Source organism: Bactrocera neohumeralis, chromosome 3 (assembly GCF_024586455.1).
Source record: "Bactrocera neohumeralis isolate Rockhampton chromosome 3, APGP_CSIRO_Bneo_wtdbg2-racon-allhic-juicebox.fasta_v2, whole genome shotgun sequence".
Classification (NCBI taxonomy): Eukaryota; Metazoa; Arthropoda; class Insecta; order Diptera; family Tephritidae; genus Bactrocera; species Bactrocera neohumeralis.
This window is the reverse complement of record NC_065920.1, coordinates 72,328,058-72,343,871: the sequence shown is the minus strand read 5'-3', so window position 1 is coordinate 72,343,871 and position 15,814 is coordinate 72,328,058. Positions and strand designations below refer to the sequence as shown.

The window sequence follows — 15,814 nt, the reverse complement described above, 5'->3', positions numbered from 1 at the left end:
TCCTTTCAGAGAGGTATACTTTTCTCCGATAACTGAGCCAATATACAAGCCTTGAACTCGCTGGCAGTGACCTCAAAGCTAGTCAAGGAGGACATGACCTCACTTGCAGTAGCATCCATCTACTTACATATTAAACTTGTCTGGATGCGTGGTTACTGCATATCGTAGTCGATGAACTTTTAAGAGAGGGCACTCTTACCCAAATCCTATGAGGACGCCAACGAGTCGGAGTATCCATGCCTTTGTCACTTCATTTCTTATGGGCTCTACGCGAGCTCAAAAGCATTGATCTGCAACACAGCACTTGTGCCCTTGCGAAATCTTTCTTGAACATAATAGGTCTATTAAATTACTTCTGTTCACATCGCCGCAATGATAATTGTTCTAACTGAATACTGTCCTACTGGTACTCAGGCAGTGAGTGTAAAGATGTTGCAGGACAGAACTTGTCAAGATTGCATGGAGGAAGGTGGGCGCAGACATCTAGATACTTTCTCCTCCACTATCAAGTTTTCGTCAGGCTAAGATTGAAGCTTTGTATGAAACAGCAATCGATATTAACGGTTTCAATAAATTTGTGGCACATTCAAGACTCTTGGTCAATATACGACGATCTTTTTGACCCATACCTATGTATTAGTTGGAGATATTCAAGCCCACAGTCGCCTCTAGCTGTTGAAGTGGACTTATTAGTGGTCTCACGAATATCAGCCTGTTTACCTTAACTAACATTTCCTAACCTAAACCTCAATGGATGCATACATATATGCATATGTAGATCTTGTAAGATCGTACTAAGACTAGATCTTAAGTATTCCGTAGATCAGCTAGACTGAAAAGTCGGTTACAACCAGACTCTCCGGTATATGGACCCCGAATACCTCTAATTTATCAAATTATTTAAAAAAGCATTGAAGAATGTGACAAAAACTAAATCAGCATTTTGATTTCAAGTGAATTATTCCACCACTAGAACCATTTTCAGGTTATTCTTCTTCTTTATTACCGTAGACATCGCTTACGAGTACAAAGCCATGACAGCGCTCCAGTCGGTCTTCCTCTCCGCTGGTTGGCACCAATTGGAGATTCCAAGTGTATCCAGGGTCAGAGTAGCCATTTTCAGATTACATATATTAAAAACATTGCCGAATTTCTTATCCGATGCGGGTCAGGCTTGAAAAATTAAAATATCAATATGAACAAGTTTAAAGAGAAGTTGTTTAAATGGCAATAAGATATAATTAAATATGTGCAAAAATAAAAAAAAAAAATACTTTTTAGTTCCAAGTTCAATAATAAACATTTCTTCTTCTTCTTAATTGGCTTAGACACCGCTTACGCGATTATAGCCGAGTTAACAATAGCGCGCCAGTCGTTTCTTCTTTTGGCTACGTGGCGCCAATTGGATATTCCAAGCGAAGCCAGGTCCTTCTCCACTTGGTCTGCGGGTACTGCGTCGAATACTTTCAGAGCTGGAGTGTTTTTCATCCATCCGGACAACATGACCTAGCCAGCGTAGCCGCTGTCTTTTAATTCGCTGAACTATGTCAATGTCGTCATATATCTCGTACAGCTCATCGTTCCATCGAATGCGATATTCGCCGTGGCCAATGCGCAAAGGACCATAAATCTTTCGCAGAATTTTTCTCTCGAAAACTCGTAACGTCGACTCATCGGTTGCCGTCATCGCCCAAGCCTCTGCACCATATAGCAGGACGGGAATTATGAGCGACTTATAGAGTTTAGCTTTTGTTCGCCGAGATAATAAACATTTACGCCTCGTAAATATCTTACATCTGTTCTTCGTTTTTCGAAGTACATACAAGTTTATTAAGAGAAAAATAATGGCATGATACACACACATGCACAAATCTATCGGCATTTACATTAACATATTGTATGTGCAATGCTTATCGCTCCCAATCAATATTTTCCGTTGACCCATTTTGCAAATTGCCGAGCTCATAAAATCAAAGCAAACGACCTCGATTGCCAATTCAAGTTGAACCAAACTTTACAACTTTTTCGGCAGCCGCTTACACACCCACGGACATATGCTGCCGTTTACATACATTTGCATACCACAGCAGATAGTTTGTATGTGTGTGTGTGTGTGTGTGTAAAGAAATATCATTTGAATGCATCAATAACTCCGGTAAATAGCTGTGCAACGAACCCGAAAGACGTGTAAACCGCTATATTCATAAACCCACATTCGTGTGTGTCTATAAGTGTACATATCTATGGTATATGAATTGGTGTGCTGACCACTACGTGCCGGGGCGTGTGTGGAATTTTAAGTGCGAAAGCGGCGCAGACATTTGCGTTCAGCCGAAAAGTTTCCATTTTGCATGCTCCGATGAATGCATAGTGGCTGCTCGTCTTCGTCTTACCGGACCGCCGGTCTCATTCTATTGACCAATAAGTGTTGCTACCATATGAGGTGTGGTGAATTGATTGCTGTGGAATGCTTTTCGAGCTTCTGATTTACTTAGCACACACAAACATATTTGGTGGTATTCAGTACTAACTTTTTCGATTTTTTTGGTCGAGGGAAAAGTTTGGAGTGTGGATCCAACAGGCTACGATGATTCAAAACTAGATTTTTATAATCTCAGGACAATAAACTTAGTTTTTGAAGATTTGATGATTTGATAAGATGCTTAGCTAGCAGTGAAATGTGCAAACAAACTGTAGACCTCGAAACACTAGCATCGTACTAATGAGTTTTAATTTCCTTCTCTGCCATCCATCTAACGCAGAAACCACAACTTTTGTACAGTGTTTCTCAACGATGAGAGAGAATCTTAGGTTAGATGGCTGATCAAAGATTGCACCTGAACTGCTATATGTAGTCCTTTGTGAAGCCATAGAAAAGAAGAACTCCTGTGTTCAAACTTACAAATTAGCAAAACGCTTAGCAGCCAATACAAATTTAATTTCCACTCCCGCTAGTTCGGTGGTTTGTTTGTAGATATGTGCTCCTCATGGTCTATGTCAGGAATTCCCTAACGTGGGACAGTCAAGAAGGAAGTGTTTAGTTGTTTCCACCTCATCTTCTTCCATACAGCTTCTGTAGATGGCGTCTGGTAAGATTCCCAACTTTACAACATGGACGCTAATAAGACAATGGCCTGTTAAAAGCCCAACACCTAGCGAGAGGCTTGCCTTACTGAGAGCAAAAAGGTCACTAGATCTCTTGCAATAGATCTTGCGCCAAAACGCTTTTGCGACAGCGCATGTACCGATAGGGTCCCAGCGGCTTCCGCGGAGCGCTATTTAGTGGAAGAACCTAGAGAATACGGGAGCACTGAACAGCTCCCATTCTACCGCTGGTTCTAGGTGGCCTTTTCTTGCCAGCTCATCAGCTTTACAGTTTCCAGCGATTCCACTGCGGGCTGACACCCATACCACTCTTAGCACAAAGACCCTGGATGCTATTAGTAGCGAGGTTAGGCACTCTTTGTCCAGCTCTGAATACACTGTTAATGAGTTTAAGGCTAGTATCGACGCTCTGCTATTTGAGTGAATGGTCCCTTCTAAAGGAGGCTACACTTCGGAGCAGTAGATCTTCTGCTATCTTATTGGCTGCAACCTCGACTTGGAAAACACTGCAATAGGCAGGAAGCCTGAAGCTGGAGTTTATATAGAGCTCCTGACAGTTATCCGCTCCACCAACCTTCCCAACAAGCATTGCCCTTCTCCTTCAATGGGTTCTTCCCACCTACAACTCCCTCGCCAGTATATGGGTAGTGAAGGAGCCATGTTCCAAGTGATCCGTGATCCAAGTGTTCAGACACATTTTCTTTTTGGAGCCCAACTTTCGCAGCCATACACCATTCGGCAATATGTGCAAGATGGCGTTAAGTGCCATGATTGGAGTGGACCTTAGTACACCACATGCTGAGGAGCGCCGGCCGTTGAACGTTATCGCTTTTCTTTGCAAGTGTGGTTTTTTCTAAAGCCCTCTACGACATAAAGACTCCATAGAACAAAATGGGCTCTGACTATGCTTTCGTAGAGCCAGAGGACCACTTTGGTTGAGAGACCTCACCTTTTGCCAATGGCTCCTCTACAGCAATCGATGCCTTTTTTTAAGATTTTTTCAAAAGGAATTGAATTTTACGATAAGTATATGAGACATAAATTCCCTTAAGTAATCTAAAAGTCTGTATAACAGTGAGTGACGTTGGTTTGGTAAAGGACTTGAACAAGAAGCATAAAAATCGATCAATCATGCTTCCACAAGAGCTCATATATTCATGTATGATATATTTATCATAGGCTTTTAAGCACATCTGCCAAACCAGCCTTACAGTGACTTACGTAACTTGGTAAACAAGCTCAAAGCTTCATGATATTAAATAAGTAGCAGTGATTTTATCAATATTTACATGTTGTCAACGAATAAAGCGTATAAAACAATATTGATGCCAAACAGGTTCGGATGAGGCAACATAAAAAAGCCTCAAAACCAAAGCCCATAAGTAGCGGCATGCCGCTAGTAACAGCAACAGCAGTAAACACAACAACTGCAAAGACACAGCTAGCTGCGAACAAAAATCACTTTCACTTTTAAGGTCATGCCAACCAGATTTGCTGCTGTTGTTTTAACCAGCCAGCAGCATCAAGTTTCATAACAAATCAAAGCAAACCAAGCCGCAAATACAGGTTTGAGGCAAACGCACGCGAGAGCGAACGCGCCGAAGTGCGTAGAAGCGGGCGACAAACCCGCAGCAGCCAACCAGCTAGCCGCTCAGCCTCCTCCTCTAAACAAGACAACGGTGGGCAGGCGACGTAAAGCGTAACATAAAAGTGGTAAGGCTTGGTAACTAATAGCTACTATACAATCGGACGACTATTGATGACTTACTGATACCTCTGCGGTTGGGAGTATGGCTCAATGGCTTGACGTATAACTTCGCTTGACAAATACGTCGCATTTAGATATGATGCGGGTTGCATGTGGTGCTGGCGACCATGACAGCAGCATAATAACGGTTATTGAGTGTCGTTAACAGTTATTATATGAAATTAATACAACTTGGCATCGAGTCGTTTGAAATCCTTCAGAGGCGTTGGTGGCTTACAACCGCAAATTGTGGCGGTAACTTCATATGGAAGTTCCGTTCACTTAACGGTTGTTAGTCGATATGATGGTAGCTGTGATGCTCCCCCGTTTAATGAATTTGTTATTTTTGCGGCGATAACCAAGTGTCATAACTATTGGCTCATATGTCGGCAACCTGTCTCTGCCTAGATACAAGTTTTATTGATGCTAGGTATTGCTAGCATTTAATATTAATTCTTGTTTTTTGCTTTTTGTCTCGTATGGCTTTTCGCCTAGTTTGGTAGTGAATTAATGAATGTGAAATCGGAAATACCTAATGTATGAAGATTTGTGCAATTTTCGTCTGATCGACTGAGCGACGTATATATATTAGACTGTATGCAGAGTAAAAAGCTGTGAAACTAGCTTATAATTTAGGATTAGGATTTTAGTAGAACCCGGGGCTGGTGGTTGCGGCATTCTGACACATGAGTATGATGGGCTGTCACTCAACAGAAATGGCTGACGTTCTAATGTCGCAACCGCCCTCGTCCCGTTGAAACCCTGGCAGACCTCAAAGTACGTCCTCCTCCTCCGGCGTTGTTAAGTTGACGTGGGATCTGAACGTTTAACCTCATAAAGGTGTACGTCAACTCTCGCCTTGGTTGCGTTACTGAGTCAACCTTGGAACCATGAAGCGACTACCTATCCGGGGAACGGATAGCGGCTCTGAGTGGGAACCCTATTTCCATGGACACTAATAAGAAAACAAACGTTGACGGAAAGGTGACGAAGGGAAGTGAATGGATGTCGAAACCGATACCCAGAACTGTCCCGGGTGGGAGTGCTGCTCCTGGGATAAGAAAACCGTCGCTGATGAAATACAGCAATACCGATACCCCAGTAGCATTTCTATATCAGGCCACTCTACGAGTAATAGGATGAGGGAGCGGTGAAAATTCGACGTGTGTAGAGGTAATTTGACTCTGAAGTACGGGGATAGAGCAAGGCAGCGATAACTAGGAATCTGAAGGCAGACCGTCGCTTGACGGCCAAAATCGTGGAACGCTAAGGTGCATTCTGGTAATTTGTCTGAACTAAAAATACTATTTGGAGAAGTTTAACTAAAGATTTAAGTAACATAGATCTCTGTGCGGTTTTAAAGACCGAAAAAGTGAATGTTTTTTTGATAAAAAAAGGATTGCCCTCATCAGCCACTCTGCGTATTTCAGTAGCCGAAATCTAGACGCTGCAGTATATTCGTACAAATGACATAAAAAAGCTTTGAGTTCGTTTTTGGGAGTTCCAAACGTTGTATTGAATGTAATGGAACCTTCTTCTTCTTCTTAACTGGCATAGACACAGCTTACGCGATTATAGCCGAGTTAACAACAGTGCGCCAGTCCTTCCTTCTTTTCGCTTCCAAGCGTAGCCAGGTCCTTCTCCGCCTGGTCCTTCCAACGGAGTGGAGGTCTTTCTCCGCCTGTCGAATACTTTCAGAGCTGGAGTGTTTTCGTCCATTGTCTTTTGTCTTTTAATTCGCTGAACTATGTCAATGTCGTCATATATCTCATACAGCTCATCGTTCCATCGAATGCGATATTCGCCGTGGCCAACGCGCAAAGCACCGTAAATCTTTCGCAGAACTTTTCTCTCGAAAACTCGCAACGTCAACTCATCAGTTGTTGTCATCGTCCAAGCCTCTGCACTATATAGCAGGACGGGAATTATGAGTGACTTATAGAGTTTGGTTTTTGTTCGTCGAGAGAGGACTTTACTTCTCAGTTGCCTACTTAGTCCGAAGTAGCACCTGTTGACAAGAGTTATCCTGCGTTGGATTTCCAGGCTGACAAGGTTGGTGGTTTTTACACTGGTTGGAACCTTCTAATGGAACCTTTTTTGGATAAATAAGAAATAAGGATAAGATAATGTGCGTTTTATTCTGTATCGAAAAAAATTCGGTTATTTTTAGTACACCCTTTTTATGTCGCGGGAATACTATATTAGTGTTATGCGTTATTTGCGCAAAGCTATTCGTGAAAGGCGGCCGGAATTACGGGCCACAACACTTAGTTTTTGCACCACGATAATGTACCGTCGCATACTGCAGTGATTCTCTGAGAGTTTTTCGACAAATTTACAAAGTATTTCGTGCCGCTATCACCGCATTCGTCTGATTTTGGTCCGTGTGACTTTTGGCTATTGAACAAACTCAAACGGCCGCTTCGGCAAAATCGTTTTAGAGTCAGATGAAGACACGTGTAATGTAGCCTATTCCGAAAATTCACTTTAACAACTATTTCGAGGATTGCAAAAAACGTTGGCATAAGTGTATTGGGGTCAAGGGGTATTACTTTGAGGGAGACGACATAGATTTTGAATAATAAACTAAGAATTAAAACTCATTAACAAAGTCTTACAATTTTTTGCTCATTGTAGTATACCTACAACTTTGCATTTCCAAAGACTGAACTATAGTTTGGGAGGTTAGATTGGGCTTGTTTATGAGGTCGTTCTTAAAGGCATCTAATTTGGTCAGCCTATAGCCGGATTGTGGTATCTAAAACTTTTATATAATAGATCAGACGAACCTTAAAAATATATGACCATTTCTGATTAACCATATAATGTCGGTCATCGCGGCTTGTTACGTTCGATAGAGTGGAAAGAGCAGAGGATATAGTATTTCTTGCATTGTTTGTTATGTACAAGAGTATGTAGGAGCTATAGTGGTGTAATGTTTCTGAACATCTAGCACAAAGTATGCTGTTATCATGCAAAAAAGCTTAAGGCACATTTTTCAAGGGTTAATAATTTAATTTCAAACAGCTGATTTTTATATAGTGAGTAATTGCTTCATCCCTTTTTTGTTCTCAAATTATTCGGCTTGTTGCAGTGCTCAAACTCCCACAAATTGCATATTCATTTGACCTGTCACACATTCACACTCATTAAATTAAAACTACTCATTACACATTTAAACAATCACTCACTCATTAACTCCAATTATTTATGTAATTGCAAGCAGATGCATGACATTTTATATATTCACATACATATATAGTAAAGTATATGCATAAATACATGCATAATACACATAGATACTGTATGCATTTACTATATATACAAGTAAATGTGTATGTACGCAGAAATTTAGTTAATTGTCAATGTTAAATTATTCAAATTGCAAATTAAAGCCGCTGATTTGTATGTATTTTGGTGATATGTGTGTATAAATTGACTGCGAAATGCATTTGTATATGTTCTGGATATGTGCTTGTACTTACCAACAACAATGGCGAATATGCAAATTTTCAAAAACGCCATTTTATTTACTGCAGCAACACTGTAACGATTTGTAAATTTGTATTTTTATTGAGCTGAGCACGCGGTTTGTAAAATGAAATCAAAATTAATTGCACAATCAAATAAATAAAATGGTTAGAAATTTATTTAATTCGCGGTATTTGCTGTGAAATGCACAGATATTCGATTCTTTTATGTTTATACTCTTGCAACCTGTTGCTACAGAGTATAAGAGTCTCTTTTTTATTTTTTTGTTTGTAAAATGTGTATTTTTTTAGCAGTTATGAATAATTATGATTAAATATTCAAGAATTTTAATTCAATTAAAGCATTTTAAATCTCTCTTTAATAACTCTTTTAAAGTTTCAAAGTAAAATAAAATAATTATTATTCTACATAAAAATTATAAAATTTTACAGAAATTTTTTTTTTGTTTAAAAATTAAAAATAATAATTATAGTGAAAAAATATTTTTATTTAAGAAATAAAACATTTGATTTTTTTAGCAACAAAATTAATTTTCTTAGAAAACTTTAAACTTTTTAATAAAAACTGGCAAATTCATAGAATAAAATAATAAAATTTTGTAAAGAACAAGTATTGCTCTTTTATTTTTATAAAACTAAATTTTTTAGAAATAGTTAAATTTGTTAATTAAAATTAAGAGATCTTTTAAATAATATAAAAAACATTTTATAAAGGAAAAGTATTTTTTTTTTCATCCAAATTAAATAAGTAAATTTATGTATCTCGGATTACTAAATAAAAATTATAAAATTTTACAAAAAAAAATTTCAATATTCTAAAAAAAATATTTTCTTTTGTAGGATTAAGTTTAAAAAATCTTTTTTTTTGTTAAGGAGAAGAAAAAAATATTTTACTTACTAACTAAAATATTTAATACATAAAATTTATTTTATTTACTAAATAAAATATTTAATTTTATATAAATTATTTGGTGAAGAAAAAGCATTTCCCTTTTATTTTTATAAAACTAAGTGTTTTAGAAAAAGTTAAACTTTTTAATTATAGTTAAGAATTTCGTTTTAATTATATCAAAAACATTTTGTAGAAAAAAAATATTTTTTTTGTGGAATTAAAAATAAAATACTATAAAAAAATTATTAGCGAAAATTTATTATTAAAAAAGCAAATATTGAATTATTTTCAAATAAAAACAATTTTCTTTTTTTACAAAATGTCAATTAAAGAAGAACAAACCTTTATCTTTCAAAAAAAATATAACTGTTCATAAAAATTATTTTCAAATAAAAATAATTTTTATTTACAAAATCTCAATGAAAGAAAAACAAACTTTTATTTCCCACACAAAAACAAAACACATACATATGTATGTATATATTTGTTTCAAAAAATTTGAAATTATTTTCAAATATAAATAAAAATTTTTATAGAAAAATTCAGGGAAAGAAAAACAAATTTTATTAAAAAAAAAAAAAAAATTTATTTTCAAATAAAAATAATTTTTAATTTTTCAATGAAAAAAAAAAACGAAATTATTTTCAAATATATAAAAAATAAAATTTTTTAACAAAATGTCAATAGAAAAATTCTGTGAAAAAAAAAATAATTTTTCAAAGAAAAATTATTTTCAAAAACTTTATTGAAAGAAAAAAAAACTTTTTAAAAAAAAAAATATTATAACTGTTCAAAAAGTTATTTTGAAATAAAAATAATTTTTTTTTATTCAAACAGAAAAACAAACTTTTATTTTCCACACAAAAAAAAACAAATATAAATATATTTGTTTCAAAAAAATTTTAAATTATTTTCAAATATAAATAAAATTTTTTAATAGAAAAATTCAGTGAAAGAAAAACAAATTTTTATTAAAAAAAATATAATTTTTCAAAAAATGTGAAATTATTTTCAAATAAAAATAATTTTTTTTTATACAAAAATTCAAAAAAAGAAAAATAAACTTATATTTTTCAAAAAAAAAAAATATTATAACTGTTAAAAAAATTATTTAAAAACAAAATAAATTTTTTTTATTCAAAAGAAAACAAACTTTTATTTTCCACACAAAAAAAAAACATATATATATTTGTTTCAAAAAATTTGAAATTATTTTCAAATATAAATAAAATTTTTTATAGAAAAATTCAGTGAAAGAAAAACAAATTTTAATTAAAAAAATATAATTTTTCAAAGAATGTGAAATTATTTTCAAATAAAAATACAATTTTTTACACAAAATGTCAATGAAAGAAAAACGAACTTTTCTTTTCCACCACAAAAAATAAAATTGTTCACAAAATTTTTTTAAATAAAAATAAATTTTTTCAGACAAATGTTATTAAAAGAAAAATAAAGTTTCATTTTCAAAAAAAAAAGTGTAATTGTTCCAAAAAATTTGAAATTATTTTAAAATAAAAATATTTTTTTGATACCAAAAGTCTTTAATTAACTGAAAATCATTAAAAAAGTAAAAAAAATCAATTGGAAAAATTAAACTTTTTAAGACATTCAACAACTTTTTTAAAGATATCAACTTCTTTTCTTGCTTCAGTATTTAAAATACTTTTTAAATATAAAAGGTGTTAATTTAATTGAAAATGATTCAATTACTAAGAGAAAAATACATATTTTATAACAAAAGAGCATATGTTATCACAAAAAAACAGAAATAAACAGAAAGTAATAATAATTTTATTTGCATTAAGCCTAAAAACGAAAATATGTTTTTATTTTATTTTTATGCACAAAATTTTGATTGCAACACAAATTAGCCATAATTAACACTCCGCTTTTTATGAAATTGCATAGCACCGCCGCGCGTTTTAATTAAACATTGTTTTGCCATTAAAAAAAAAGTCCATAGAAATTATAAATTTTTGCATTCGTGGCAAAACTTTTTGCACATTTCATTTAGCACAGCACAGTTTGTTGAAGAATTCTTTTGATTTAATTTATTTTTAACACCGCATTCGCATGCGTCAAATGTTTACGCTTATGTTTTCGTTGATATTATTTTAATTGTATTTATTTATTTTCGAATTAAATTAAATTTATTGGCATTTTTAACATTCTTCGACGTGGCTTTTTTGCCATACCTGTTTTATACGTTTCTGTATATTGCTTTCTTGACTTGTTTTTACACTTCTTTAAAGCCCTAACCCACACTCAGCGATCGCAGACTAGCCACGACTAGGAGCCGCCACCAACTTCTCACCACATTAAATACATGTTTTCAGCGGTCGCCTCTGTTGTTTGGCAGCGCTTTGACGCATGTGTACCAGTATTGGCATGCAAACACTCACATACATACCCGTAAAATTTTTTATATTTAAAAGTTTGGTATATATGTGTTTAAAAATATATGCGCGTGAATAAAAAATATTCAAGCAGATGAACGGTACAACTAAAATTTCAAGAAAACCAAGTTTTTTGTTGTTAATAAACACATGCGGTTTATTTGCCAATTTAGTTGCCGTTTGCGGGCAAAAAACTTTAGTGTTAACCTACGCAAGCTGTATTCGATTAGTTATTTTCACAAAATTATATCTTTACATCAATTACTTGTTCGATATGTTTTTAGTTAAGTTTTGTTTTTTATACCAAAGTATTTTTATACCATTTGCTTGTTCGATTCGTTTTTGTTTAAGGTGTTTGTCTGATTTGTTTTTATTTAAGGTTTTGACCAGTTTTTATATCAAACTTGGACAGTGAAGAATCGAAAAGCTACTGGTATAAAAAGTATAAACCAATATTATGGTTACAGATTTGCCTAATAATTTCCAAGTACCGTAATACAAACCAAGTGATATCTTACACTAACAGCCGTTCAGTCGTCACTTTTAAAGCATTATACTTTTTATGCCAACTGCTTGTTTAATTCGCTTTTTTTCAGGATTTATTTTTAGAACACTTTTTATAACTACTTATACCTGGCTTTAACGAATAAAATTGTATTACCAATACAGATTTTCTTTTTCATTTGCCAAGTACCGTCATAAATACTTAGTGATGCCCCAAACTACCTGTATGCAATTCGTCATTTTATGAAGATTATACCGATGTACTAGGGGTTCGTTCGATTCTCTTTCTGAAAGTTTATTTTTAGACCAGTTTTTATACCAATGTGGAATTAATAATCGAAAAATCAACTAGTACAAACTGGTATAAATTTCAAATTTTTATATTAGCAGTTTGGTCGACTAGCTTTTCTTCAGGTTTTATCTCCAGACCATTTTTACTGCTGTAGTATACCTTTTATACCAGTTTATTGTTCGATTCTTTTACCTTAAGAGCCTGTTTTTAGACATAAATTTTTACTCAATTTTGACAATGGAGTATCAAAAACTAACTTGTTTCAAAAAGGGTAAACTGATCTTATAGAACTGTAATTTGAATGCCAGTTAATTGCTCGATTCTTTCAAAGTTTCTTTTAAGACAAGTTTTACCACAATTTGGATAATGTATATTAAAAAATTGACTGGCATAAAAAATGTAAACTGATGATATAAGACTGTTTTATACCAGTTGATTGTTCGGTTCTCATACCTTCAGAGTTTGTTTTTGGCGAATCAAAAGTTAACTGGAATGAGAAGAGTAAACTGATTATAATTTTTGATTGTTCGATCCGTTAACCTTTAGAACTTATATGTAGACCAGTTCTTTTACCATGCCCTCAATTCTTCAAGGAGAATCGAAAAATCAACTGCTCTAAAACGTTAAAATGTTGTTATAAAATTATTATTTTTATCACTTATTTTCTCAAATGTTTATTTTTATACCAGTTTCTATACCAATGTTTATAAAATGAAGGATCGAAAATCCAACTGTGTAAAAATAATCCATTGGTACAATAAAATACAGATGAAACTTGAACTGGCATAAAATGATATAGAAAGTACATAAATTAACATATTCAAATACAGATCTCGACTAGCTACCTAGTTAGACGAAACAAATTGCTATCGAAAATAACACCTATAATTCAATTAATTTAACTTTTTCAATTAAATAATTTAAGACAAGTTAAATAGAAGAATGGAAAATTCCAAGGCTATGGCTTGGAAGCATGTATCGCACAGGTTCGGTGAGACTTGCCGATGCTACAAGAAAGCTTTAGCAACTAAATTTTCGCTATACTTCCAACAGCCACTAAAAAATTTACAGTGCAACCTCTTCTATCTTGAATTTTTAGAATATTTTTTCAGTAAATTTTTCTTAGCATTCACAACCAAATAATTAAAAATTTAACATACCCATTTTCACAACAGTAGCGTATTTGTAACTTACGTCAATTTTTTGCTGTTGTTTCTTATTTGCTTGTATGTACAAAACAATAGTTGGTGCAGTGCAATAATAGCCGTACTGCGCATGCGCAGGCGCAAAGGTGGCTCAATTCAGCAGGGCAATTGAGTTGTCAAACCTGAAATGAATATGAACAATGAATTTGAAAGAGTAAATTGAATTTGTATAAAAGCAAGAGTGTGTGGAATTCAAAGAGCGAGTTAAGAGAATATATGTATATGCTATACAAATACATACATATTTAAATATTTGTATATTCATATCTATAATATTGGTTAGTTTGTTTGCATAGGTAAATCTCAAATTCTCTAACACGCCGGCCGTTTGCACTGAACTGAGCAAAAGTTGTATTGCGATAGGTGGCGCTAGTGTCGTGGCAAATAAAGAGCTAAATAGATCAAATGGTAAGATACAAAGCACCAGAAGCAGTCCTTGCTGTCCCTTTTGATGTCTATATACGAAGATAAATTTTATTCTCAAATTCTATGGAATTCAAAACATCTAACCTAATGTCTATCCTAAAGTCTAACCGAAAGTCTAACCTAAAGTCTAGCCTACACTCTAACCTTAAGTCTAGCCTACAGTCTAACCTTAAGTCTAGTCTAAAGTCTAACCTAAAGTCTAGCATACAGTCTAACCTAAAGTCTTACCTAAAATCTAACCTAGTGTCTAACCTAGAGTCTAACCTAATGTCTAACTTGTAGTCTAACTTAAAATCTAGCCTAAAGTCTAACCTAAAGTCTTGCCTACAGTCTAATCTAAAATCCAACCTAATGTCTAACCTAGAGTCTAACCTAATGTCTAACTTGTAGTCTAACTTAAAAACTAAAGTCTAACCTAAAGTCTAGCCTACAGTCTAACCTAAAGTCTAACCTAACCTAGAGTCTAACCTAAAATCTAACCTAAAGCCTAACCTAAAGTCTAACTTAAAGTTTAACCTAAAGTTTAACCTGAAGTCTAGCCTAAAGTGTTGGAATTTTTTTTGAAGATATTCATCTGGACTTGTATATCTGATTAAAATATGCAAAAGGTCAACCATTACCTTAGTGAGAAGTCAAAAGTAAATCAAAAAGTTAGTTAAGATTCGCCGGCTGATCACAATGTTGAAGTTCGTTTTGAACTACTATATATAGTCTTTAGAAAAGCCATAAAACAGACCTCCTGTAACCGATCTCATAAGTCAACAAAGCGCCTTGAAGTCAAAACAAATCTACTTAGACATTTAATATCTATCTCCCCTGCTTAGTTGAATATCTGAAAGTGTGAGGCTCCCAGGTGTTTTAGTCTTGATCTCACAAAAGCGGGACAATCAAGAAAGAAGCGTTAAGATGTTTCTTCCTCGTCTTTTTCCAAACAGCTTGTACAACTGGCAACCGGTAAGATTCTCAGCCTTACACATCACCTTACCTGGGCGCCGCTTGGGCATTGATGAGTTAGAACGCCCACAACTAGAGAAAGGATAGCCTTGGTGAGGGCAAACAGCTCCCTAGACCTTTCGAAATCAATGAAATCAAACTGAGCCACAAGGTTCTGATGACACAGTTTGCACTATGGCGAAGTCCAAGTATCCACTAGTAGAATGAATGAAAAAAAGCGGAGCACCGAGCCGTTCTTGTTGTACTGTGGGCGAGATTAAGGTACCTTTATTTGCCAGTTCGTCCTCTTTGCAGGTAACTGCGATGACGTTGTGTCCTGGTAGCTTTAAGAAACATGACCAAATATATTCAAGAACATTTTAAGGAACTTTTACTGCGATCTTGCTATTCCCTAATTAGAACATTATAAGCCCTGAATTAAATTTTGTTTGCAATGTTTTAGGAACTTTGGGGATCTATAGTAAATCCGTTACTCTACAACCGGAGCAAACACAAACAAACAAACAACCTTTGTGGTCTCCCACTCTTGAGCTCGCACACTCTTCAGCGCAATTTTAAGTACGTACAAACAAGTATCAGGCACAGCTTTAACTGCTAACTCTTTTATAATCAGCAAATGAGAGTATAAATACACACACACACACATGCGCATTGACCAAAATAAGTTGTTGTAAATCCTCTTTGGGTCATGCTCTTTTAAGCCGCTTATAAGCGCGGCCACCAAACAGTCGCTGAACAAGTAGCACCCACAACTTGCAATTACCGCTATCAAAACAAGCCAGCACCATGTAAGTGCGAA

At 34.6% G+C, this 15,814-nt stretch overlaps 1 protein-coding gene across 2 annotated transcripts in view; it reads right to left on the bottom strand.

Moving 5' to 3' along the window:
* Positions 1-13,744, bottom strand: part of LOC126752183 (protein obstructor-E) — a 59,970-nt gene extending 46,226 nt beyond the window's left edge. Inside the window, exons 1-2 of one of the 2 annotated variants that reach the window (XM_050462798.1) lie at positions 13,625-13,744; positions 8,338-8,396 (exon numbers count right to left, since the gene is read on the bottom strand). In XM_050462798.1, coding sequence (XP_050318755.1) covers positions 8,338-8,396; positions 13,625-13,707 — 142 coding nt within the window. In that variant the 5' untranslated portion in view covers positions 13,708-13,744. Of the gene's footprint in view, positions 1-8,337; positions 8,397-11,433; positions 11,519-13,624 lie in introns of those variants that run through there. The other variant, XM_050462799.1, reaches the window with a different exon arrangement.
* Positions 13,745-15,814: the final 2,070 nt, after the last annotated feature.